The sequence below is a fragment of the Macrotis lagotis genome, chromosome 6 (assembly GCF_037893015.1).
Source record: "Macrotis lagotis isolate mMagLag1 chromosome 6, bilby.v1.9.chrom.fasta, whole genome shotgun sequence".
Classification (NCBI taxonomy): Eukaryota; Metazoa; Chordata; class Mammalia; order Peramelemorphia; family Peramelidae; genus Macrotis; species Macrotis lagotis.
Window position 1 is genome coordinate 47,713,764 of NC_133663.1, and position 11,256 is coordinate 47,725,019.

The 11,256-nt window shown below is 34.3% G+C and overlaps 1 protein-coding gene across 1 annotated transcript; it reads right to left on the reverse strand.

The window, feature by feature from the left end:
• Nucleotides 1–536: 536 nt before the first annotated feature.
• Nucleotides 537–937, reverse strand: LOC141491638 (signal recognition particle 9 kDa protein-like). The gene has a single exon (XM_074192532.1). It carries the CDS (start codon nucleotides 915–917, stop codon nucleotides 657–659), a length of 261 nt encoding a protein of 86 aa, XP_074048633.1. The 5' UTR covers nucleotides 918–937; the 3' UTR covers nucleotides 537–656.
• Between the last annotated feature and the right edge of the window lie 10,319 nt (nucleotides 938–11,256).

An 11,256-nucleotide genomic window follows, 5' to 3' on the forward strand; every position in this document is an offset into this window, starting at 1 on the left:
TTTTTTCCAGTATTTTGGTTTTGTTTGATGGATTTCTGAGATCTCAGAGAGTCATTAGTTTCCACTTGCCCTACCACTAGTAGAATTTATTTTCTTCAGTTAGTTTTTGTGTTCCCTTTTCTAGTGGGTCAATTTTACTTTTAAAGAAGTTATTTTCTTTTACAATTTGGCCAGTTCTACTTTTTTTTCTGTTAGTATATATTATGTTTATTGGTCAGAAATGTATAATGTCAGACAAAATTATACCTGTAGAGAAATATATTCAATAAAAATTGACCTTAAATTCTAAGTTGAAAAACAAACTAAACAAACAATATTTAGTTTTCTTTAAAGGCTAGATGCATTTCATGGAATAAAGGTGGCTATCTCTCCTTTTCAAATTAGTGTTATGAATTTAAAAATTTTGCCCAACATCAAATAACCTGTAAAAACTTTTCAAAAAATTATTTCAAAAATAAATAGAAGCTTTCAACTGAAAGCATATATATTTATAGCTATCCAAAGTTAGAATGTTTTAAGCTACACAAGACAAAAATGCTCGCAGGCTTGTGGCCCACTGAGTTATATAAAGCCTCTTCTGTCCCAACATTTTCTTGAATTCAAGTGTTATTTTCTTCCTTAAAAATGTGACCACCAGAGCTTTCACTTCAAATCATTCAATCTGTTTCCATGGCAGCACTTCGGGATTCCTTAGCTACCATAAGGCGCATTAGCTGACTATGGAATTTCTCAATCTTTTTTACATCTTGGGCCTGGTCTGTCCTATATACCAGGCAAACTAAATCATCTGTTACTTTGATACACAGATTTCCATCTGAGTGTCTATATTTGAGAACCACACACGCCTTCACGGGGTCGGCGAGGTAGAGCTTCTCGGCCACGCGGCTGAATTCCTCCCAGGTCTGGTACTGCGGCATAGTCAGGCCGGAGCGGCACAGGTAGGAGGATGCGGGTACCAGGGCCATCACGCTGAAAGCGGCTCAACCGACTCAGCGATTCCCAGTTCTACTTTTAAAGGTATTGTCTTCTTCAGGGGGCTTTTGTGTTTCTTTTTCCAATTTTTCATAATTTTCCATGACTCTCATTTATTAATTTCTTTCTTTCTTTCTTTCTTTCTTTCTTTCTTTCTTTCTTTAGTTTTTAAAATCTTTTTTTCATACTTTTTTAAGAGGACTTTTTGGATTTGAGACCAATTAATGATCTCATTTGAAGCTTCACATGTAGATATTTTTGTCATTGATTTCCTCTTCCACCATATTAACTTTTTATGGTTAGCACTCTTTGTTCTTTTGCTCATTTGGAAAGTTGATTGCTGCTCCTGGTGCACAGGTATTAGTTGTCTGGTTTCTGTTGGGGTCTCAAGTGTTCATGGCTTACTCCCTGCATTATGGTAGCCTGGTCTACTACTCCCTGTTGCATCAGAATTTGGGGGATCAAAGTATGCCTTTCTGCTAATCCTGGAACCCTCATTGCTAGTCTGTTATATCACTTATCTGCTGGACTTGGACTGTTTTGTTTTGGTTACTATGGTTAAGAGCATCTTGTTGACTTCTCATTTCTCCCATCTATACTGAGTTGCACTCCCCTTTTACCCACATGAGACAGATCTTTCCAGAAGTTCCTTCCAGATGTCGAGCTGAAAAATTGTTTCATTCTGACTTTTTGTGGGTTCTTTCACTTTAGGGTCTATTTAGAGTCTTCATTTAAAGTTGTTTCAGAAGGAGACCGAAAAAAACTTCAGGAGTTTCCAAGCATCCATTGGCTCCACTTAGGATGTCTTTCCATATATGCTTTTTATACAGGAACCACTTTTCCCTAGATTCTGTATATTTAGTGATTAAATATAGATTTAAGAGTGAAAGTTACATACATTTGCTTTTCTATGCCATCTTAATAATCCTTTTCTAAAGTTAAAGTCTTACTGACATGATAATGGCAATCAGCACACTAATACAGGCTTAGGAGTCATATAGTTTTAGGGGGAAAAACCCCTCAACCATTCAGGGATACCTCTGGGTCCCCAAAAGGATGTTGTAGTTGTTTTCTGGAGACTCAACTTGGCAATGCATTTGAAAAGTTGGGAGATAACCAAGAGTTGGGAGCTATTCAAGAGTTAATATATCCCTCAAGAGAGAGGGCAGATCCTCCGTGCCAGTCATGAAGGTTATTGTTGCTGTGAGCACATTATGGACTAGGAAATGTGAGCATAGTTTTCATCTTGACGGTAAAAGATGGAGAATATGGTGCTTTGGAAGCCAGATTTTTAGAGTGGTAAGTAAGTCTGATACATTTACTCAGATATGATTTTTAAAAACGTGTGTGTGTGTGTGTGTGTGTGTGTGTGTGTGTGTGTGTGTGTGTACTTAAAGAGAAGGGATCTTATTCAGTGAAAGAATAAAAACATTATGTGATGACCATCCTATCATTTTATATGCTTTCTCAAAAGTTAGGGGGCAAAAACATCAATAATGAGTATTTCCAAAGGAAAACTCAGAAGTGAGTAGAAGTCTTAATGTAAGACACAGAGAATTATAACCAACTGGAATCAATGAGATTAGCTAGGGCCCTTTAGCTATTTCTCAATTATTGTTACTGCTTGATTGCCTTTCTTGAAGCAATGGAGTCTTATTCAATATTATCCTCTCCCTCCTCCATCTCAATTAATTAAAGAGAAATTATTAGGCTCTTAGATTTACAGTTAGAAGAAATCTTGGAGACCAATAGATTAGGAAACTTACCCCCAGGGAATTTATAAAACATGCTCAAGGTCACACAAATAGTAATAGCAAAGTCAAGATTACAAAAGTCAATTTATATGACTCTAATACCAGTTATCTTTCCATTGTACTATTGTTTTTCTGAACACGAATTTTTCTCAAGTTGATTATGTCACTAATGAAATGAAAGAATAAATCTAGATAGGTACACTGTTGGAAAAGGCAATTGAGATAAAATATGCAGGTAAACAATATTGATTCAAGGTCCACAAAGGTACAAGACTCAAGTTTGGTTGAAGTTCACTTTAGTTCCAGGACAGATGAGTTTACTAACCAAATCAATAGTACAAAAATCATTGGTCTGTGCATAGTTTGCTTAAGAATAAGAGAGAAAGAACATATTGTCAAGTATTCTGAAAACACCATTTGGACTGATTTGCTCACTTACATAGAGGCAATTAGAGAGTTAATTCCAAAACTCTTTTATTAATTCATTACTACATTTCCACCACTGTCCTCCAAGAGGCAGCATTTTGTCAGCTAGAGTAACAGATCATATGTGCTCAGACTGACAACAGCTGATTCAGAAAAAATATTTCCCCCAATTAATCACAATGATAATAGCAACTTTGTCAAAATATTAGGTTTCATGGACTATAACACTACAGAAGACCTTAGAGATAGTCTAATAATCTTTTTTTAAAGATAAGGAAGCAGATCCCTAGAGAGAGAGAAACTACTTCTTTCTCTTGGAGTGTGTATTCATTGAGAAAATGAAAATGATACCCACAGATACCACCATAGCCTAGGTGCAAGATCACTTGGGCTTTCAGACTGTAATTGTTCAAATCACAATAGGATTCACTTCCCCTCCCCCAACCACATCCAATTCATTCAGAGGGTTTATACACTTCATAACATTCAACTCCACTGATCTTAGGAAATTATAACTATAAAAGCAACCTTCTTCCTCTCCCCAAATGCATCCTTAATTATCTTATATTAATTCATTCACTAGGATTCTCTTAACTATGTTCTCAAAAACAACTCTCTCATTGACTACATGATGAGAGTATCTGAAAAACAGTAGCAAATTCCTGTTACATAGATCATAAATTGACTGAATAATGAACTTTGTATTTATGACATACTCAGTTCAATTCTTCAAAGATCCTTAATTCTATTGGTTTGAGTTGAGGTATACTGGAAAAAAAAACTGTACTTGAGGTTAGAAAAATCAGAGTTATAACCCTGACTCTACACTTAATAGCTTTGTTATCACGAGCAAGATACTTAACCTATTTCAATCTCAGGTTTTTAATCCACAAAAATAGGATAATAATGCCAAGAATACCTACCAGATAGGTCTTCTGTGAGACTACAATGAAATGGTGGACATAAGGCATTTTGCAATTTAAGGGTTAGTAGATGTCAGTTATTTATTATTATTATTATTGACTAAAACAAGTAAATTATCTTCTCACCCATAAGAACTTTTGATTACTGGAGTCCACTGATTAAGGCTTTATCTCAGTACCTCAGTACCATGAAATAGAGAATACTTGTTTTGCAAAGGAACACAAACTTTAATATGTCTTTCCAAATTGGGAAGAATTTGAGTGAAAGAATATTGTACTTGGAGTTAAAAAAAAGAGTAGATTCAAATCCTGAGTCTATCACTTAGAAACTGAGAAATATTGACCAAGTCACCTTTTTTCCTTTGGATCTTAGTTTCCTTTACTCAAAAATGAGATGATTAGACTACACGACCTAGTCTACATGAACATCAGTTGAAGAAACAAGGAAATTGTGGTTTCGAGAAAAGGGGTCAGGGGAATATAATCTCTTCCAGAGAATATAATTCTCTTCTAGGATTTAAAGGTTGGATACATAAAAGATAAATAAGACTTTTTCCAAGATAGCAGAATTAGGAACAAAAGATAGAAATTTTAAAGACAAGAACAGATTTAGGCTTGATGTAAAGAAAAGCTCCACAAGTGGTATAGGATAGTTTGAAAGATATCTTCAAACAAGGAATAAATAAGTTTCATGTTATGTTATAGAAATACTTGTTTTATAAATTAAAAATAAAATAAATGAATTAAAAAAATAATCCTTTATTGTTTGTGCCTTCCCACTAAGATTAACTTTCTAGATTGCATCTATTTTTATGGATATTATAAATTCATAGTTGTTTGCATATTTTCTTCCAATTATAATGTAGGTTTCTTGAAGTCAAGGACAGTTTTTATCTTTTTTTATTTTTTTGCATTTCCAGTGCTTGGAACAAAGAAGGTGCTTACTGAATGCTTAATGACTTACTTCTTGTTTTCCAAGGCCTACTTGGTTAAAAATGGAGAGGCTACCATGCAGATAATATTATGTTTGGGGGGCCCAGGTGAGCTGCAATCTTAATGAAGGAATATACACTCCAGAGTCATCACATCTCTCAAAGTATCAGTGAGATCACACAATCCCACAATTGGGAGAAATCTGAAAAGCCATCTACTCAGTCTCTTCCTCAACAATCAACCCTATAACATGGCTGAAAGTGCTGATATTTATTTGTCTCAAGTACCTTCAATGAGGAGGAATTCTCTCCCTCCCAAGGGTGTCCATTTCAGTCCTAGTTTTTAGGTAGTTAATCCTTCAATAAACCCTCAGTTTGACTCTTTTACTTCTTCCACTTCTTGTCCATCTCTGCCTTTGGGGTTGTCAAGAGGAACAAATCTAGTATTGTTCTCATGAGGGTTAGGGTTAGAAAGCATCAGTTGATGTATTTTCTATGTTGGGAACCATATACAAAAGTTGGAAGTTCCATTGGCCAGTATCTCTGTTTATCAGATAGATTTTATATATATATATATATATATATATATATATATATATATATATATATATATATATATATATAAAATATATGTGTGTGTGTGTGTGTGTGTGTGTACACACACATGCATGCACACATACACACACAAATGTGTGTTATATGTATTTGATTTTACAGGAAAAGATATTAGCTATTGCGTGGATATATATATATATATATATATATATATATATATATATATATCCATACACACACACACACACACACACGCACATGCACATGCACACACACATATATAAATATATGCATATATAGGATGATCTTAGAGGAAAAGATAATAGCTATTTTGTGGAGGGGAAAAATCTTCTTATAGAAGGTGACATTGGTGCTTAGTCTCCAATAAAGCCAGAGATTCAGTAGGGTGGTAGTGAAGAGAACATTCTAGCCATCAGGAAAAACCATAACAAAGACAGAACACTGTGCATCAGAGTGTTGCATGTGAGAGAGAGTAAGGTAACCAGAATTTCTGGAATGTAGAATACATAGAAGAGACTAGGGCATCAAGAAGACTGGAAAGATAAAACAAGGATAGCTTATAAAGAGCTTTAGATGATAAACAGAGGTGTATATAGTTGATCTTTGTGATAATTAGGGAACCAATGGAGAAGGGATGTAATATGGTGACAAATAAGCCAGTACTTTCATAAAATCATAATAGTAGCTATGAGGAGAATGGTTTAGAAGGGGGGAGAGATGTGATTCTGGGAGACCAATCAGTCAACTATTATAATAATCTAAGTGAAAGGTAATAAAGCTTGGATGCATAGATGGTGACTGTGTGGATAAAGAAAAGAATGTTTCTGAGAGTTTTCATGGGGAAAGAAATGATAAGATTCAGAAACGGGTTAGTTATGTAGGGTAAATAGGAGTGAGAATAATGGTAAAATTGTGAACTTAAAGTGGCTAATAGTTTGGTATTGCCTTCAACAGTAGATAGAGAAGTTTGGGAGAGGAATGAGTTTAGGGAAAAAGACAAATGATTGTGTTTTGAAAGTGTTTCTTTCAAAATACCTAGAAGTATCCAATTTGTAACGTCCAGGGATGGACATATGGGTCTTGGAATCCTTTGTATTGCAATGATAATTGAATTACAGGAGCTGAAAAGATCACCAAGTGAGATAGTATATGTAGAGAAAAGAGTGTCCAGAATAAAGTCTTTGTGGAAACCTAAAATTGTGAGTATAAAATGATATCTGAGCAGAGAAATCTTAGATGGAGCACTCACAGAAATGGAAGAATAAGAGAGATAAGTAAAAAAAAAACCTAGAATGAGAAATATACACAAAAAAAGATATTGATAGAAATTGTCAAAGGCTCTAGAGGAATCTAGAATGATTTAAGAAATACTGTTAGTTTTGGCTAAGAAATTGTTAGAAACTTTGTAATCAGAACTTCCAATTGAATGATGAGGTTGGAAATTATTACAGTGGTTTTAGGACAGAATGAGAGGAGATGAAAGTTCTGATCTGATTTTTTCATCCTGATGCTCTCCTATCACTCATACTAACGATGCTCATGTGAGGGAAGAATGGAAGAATGTTTTTTCAAGGTGTACATGCTATTTTATTTGGGTGGATCGAATCAGACAGACAATTGGAAATCTGAATTGAAATTTAACAATATCTTTCTAAATAAGATAGATATAAAAGTTACATAATCAAGAAATGTAGAAAATAGAAGAAAACTTTATCATTAAATCTGCCTTGCTTCCAGTTGAAGGGAAAAAACCCAAACAAACATAGAAGACACTCTTGCTGAGATTGGCCTTCTAGGATTGCTTCCAAAACCTGAAGTGCTCTTCATTGAGTTATGTTATCACAAACCCAGGTAGGGTGCAAAATATTTTAGGCTGAAAAGGATTCCATTCAAGTAAAGAACTGTCTTGTTCTCTCTTTAATTTTACATGGAAAATAAAGGTGTTAGACAATGTACATTCTAATGATGAGAGCAAGGAAGGTTACCCCATCAAATAAGAACTCTTTAGATCCTCAAGCTAAATAATTGTGGGAAAAATGATTCTCCCAAGGCTCAAAGAAGGTCATAAAACTCAATGGTTCTGTCAGTTTTATGCTAAAACTTAACTTTCCATCCTCAATCACATACTGAGAGACATTAAATTCACATAGCACAACAAAATTCTGAAGATTTATGCTTTGTATTTCTAAAGGATGACATCTTCTTTTAGGTTATTTTAGGTCATTTTGAGTTATTCTTCCCATAGTCAATTGGGTTTCAATAATGAGAAAATAAAATTAGGATTATTGCTCCAACTCTCATAGATCATATGTATTATTGAGAAATACATTGCTAGTAAATGAAACTGGTTCTTGAAAATATCATTTCCTGGCTGATGAAATTTACAGTACATTGTCAAAAGAATGAGGAAATTTGTCATTCTTAATACAAATAAGGGAATGGGTTATAATGTGCTGTGGTGACTAAAATTGTCCCACCTAATACAGAGTAGAGCTCTGAGCTAATGGCATTTTGTCAAAGGGTCCATCAACCACTCTAATGAAGTGGCCCTCAGATTTTCCTCGTGATCTGAGGTGCTGTCGCCTTCCAAAGCCCTACTTTTATAGGGATTATATCTAGACATACAGTCATTCCAATGATTGACTTATGATGCATAGGCTAGAATAAACTAGAATAAGCAAAACAATATGTCAGCAGGATTACAGATTGGGCAAGGCAAAAATATCTTTGTTGACATTTAATAGCCATTAATCTATTAGGTAGTCATAAGATGGATGGACTCCTTTTTAGGTTAAGCAGGAGGAGGTAGTATGGGTTATACATACTGATTAGGTGATCATAAGATGGTCGATTGCTTATGTTGAAAAAGAAAAAAAGATCTGGAAGTACAAAAATAATTTGGAGGACTTTCTATGTACTTAATGTTCAGAACTTATAATCATAACAGACTGATTGATAGTGATTAGAATTTGAGTCAGGGTCCTCATTCATTAAATCAATTTTCTCAGTGTAGATTCATACATTGGATGCTTGACTGAAAAAACCAAAGGGATCCACCAGTCATGGAACTTTGACTGAATGTCACTAAGACAAAATCCCCTAAACCTGATGATATCACAGAGCCGAGGTGCCAAGGTGATATGGGGGAAAAAAGATACAATAGTATCTAGTCAACACAAATCATTCTGTTCCCACTATATCAAGTCACTGGGTTCAGATGAAATCTGGTGATAGTGAGAATGCTGTCTTTACACAGTGCCCTTTTACTTTTACCCAAATTACATACATATCATTATATCATTTATTTGTTATTCCACTCTCTTTCTTTTTCTTTCTTTCTTTCTTTCTTTCTTTCTTTCTTTCTTTCTTTCTTTCTTTCTTTCTTCCTTCCTTCCTTCCTTCCTTCCTTCCTTCCTTCCTTCCTTCCTTCTTTCCTTCCTTTCTTCCTTCCTTCCTTCCTTCCTCCCTCCCTCCCTCCCTTCCTCCCTTCCTTCCTCCTTCCTTCCTTCCTTCCTTCCTTCCTTCCTTCCTTCCTTCCTTCCTTTCTTTCTTTCTTTCTTTCTTTCTTTCTTCTTTCTTAATTTCTCTCTCTCTCTCCTTTTTCTCCTTTATCTTGTTCTTATTCCTTCTTGTTCCTTCCTTCTATTCTCCATCTGTTTCTCCTTTTTCTTCTTTCTCCTTTATTATTATTGTTGTTGTCATTATTTTTTCAGTTTAGAATGTCAAACTTGGAGCAGCAAGACCTGAGTTTGAATCTTGTCTCAAACACTTACTAGCTGTATCATTCAGGGCAAGTCATTTACATTATGTGACCCTGGTCAAATAAATTCTTCTCACTGAGTCTCAGTTTCATTTGTAATGGGAACGAATGATAATAGCACCCACTTCATAGAATTGTTGTGAAAAGAAAGCCATATGATGATAATAGCTCATGCAATGCTTTAAGGTGTGCAAAGCACTTTGTTATCTATTATATAAAATATGCAATATGCTTTTCAACCCTTAAGACCATATATTTAGAGTTGGAATTGACTTTTAAGGTCATCCTAGAAGTAGCTAAGTGGCTCAGCAGATAGAGCATGGTCTTAGAGTCAGGAAGACCTTGAGTTCAAAACCAGTTTCGGAGACTTCCTCTCCATGTGACTCTGGACAAGTCACTTAAACTCCATCTGCCTTAGTTATCTCAGCTGTAAAATTAGGATGATAATAATAATACTTCCTACTTCTCTGGGTTATTGAAAAGATGAAATAAGATAATATTTACAAATTGCTTAGCACAATGCCAAGCATATAGTAGATGATCTTGTCCTTTTCATCTAATCCAATTCCCAATTGAGTCTCAGAGAAATTAAGACCATAAGGGTTACTCAGAGCTCTAGTATCTGTTTCTGAGGAAAGCTTCAAACTCATCTCTCTGACTTCAAATCTAGTGTTCAACTCACTACTGCCTGTCAGCTATCATTATTATATGCGGCCTGTTGAAAACAGCTCAGATGTACCATATAGAAACAAATAATGAATCGGATAAAATATTTAGTCACTGTTGCCAATGGGAACAAATAACAAAAATATCCAAGATCTTTTTTCTACATGGTGCTCAGTTGAGATGAGTTATTTGCACAGCTAGGACCATATCATATTTTCCAGAACCTTGGCAAAGATTTTTTCCAATACACGTGACACAGTCTGGATAGGATATGAGAAGAGTGATTACTTTAGTGCACATGATTTCTCCTGTGAATTCACTATAAGGTCCTTCTTTCTTTTGTATGGGAAATAGAAGGAGATGGTTTTTGCAGAGATTGTCTGCTTCCTAATTTAAAGCTAAGAGTTCATTTTTCAAAAGTGACCTAAATTAAATACCAAGTTTTATGAAAGGCAGATGAATACTTCAGCACTCACCTAACTGGGACTCAGACCTTTTGGCAACTTCACCTATTTGGAAAATGGCCAAGTCTCGGGAAGCTAAATATGTTGAGAATCAGTCAAAAGAGATGTAACAGAGTTCATATATTTAACTCACAGTGGGTCGTTCAGATTGCCACTTAAATTTACTATGTTAAGAATAATTTAAAATATTAAAAACTTTAAAAATTCTCTAGTTCCTCATCATCCATAAAGAAGGTAAGCAATATAATATCATTTTACATGTGAAGTCCTTCAAAACACATTTCTGTATTGGTCATGAAGTAAAAAGCACAAAAAATAAAATTTACTTATTTTCATTTGACGTTGGTTATTTGATTTATGAACCTACAAACCATTAGAATAACCAAATGAGAAATAATGAAACTGTCTATGAAATCAGCAGTGATAATAAAAATTGAGACCAAGAAACTAGAAGAAATGAACCAAAGAACTCAAAAATCTAAATTGTCTGGCAAGATTTAAAAGAGGGGAAAATAATTTTACATATCTTAATAAATATTTTATAATATATATCTATTTATTATAGTATTATTAATATATAAACCTAATATTATATAATAAATGTTCTATATCATATATAATCATAGATATTTAAAATGATGTTGAAAGAGCAGAAGATGCCTGGTATACTCTATTTAAAAAGGAAGAGGTCTATACATATGAAATAAATCTTAAGAAAGATTTGCATCAAAAATGATTTTTTTTTAAATTCTGTTTTAAGGAATATACAGATCTTCCAAACTA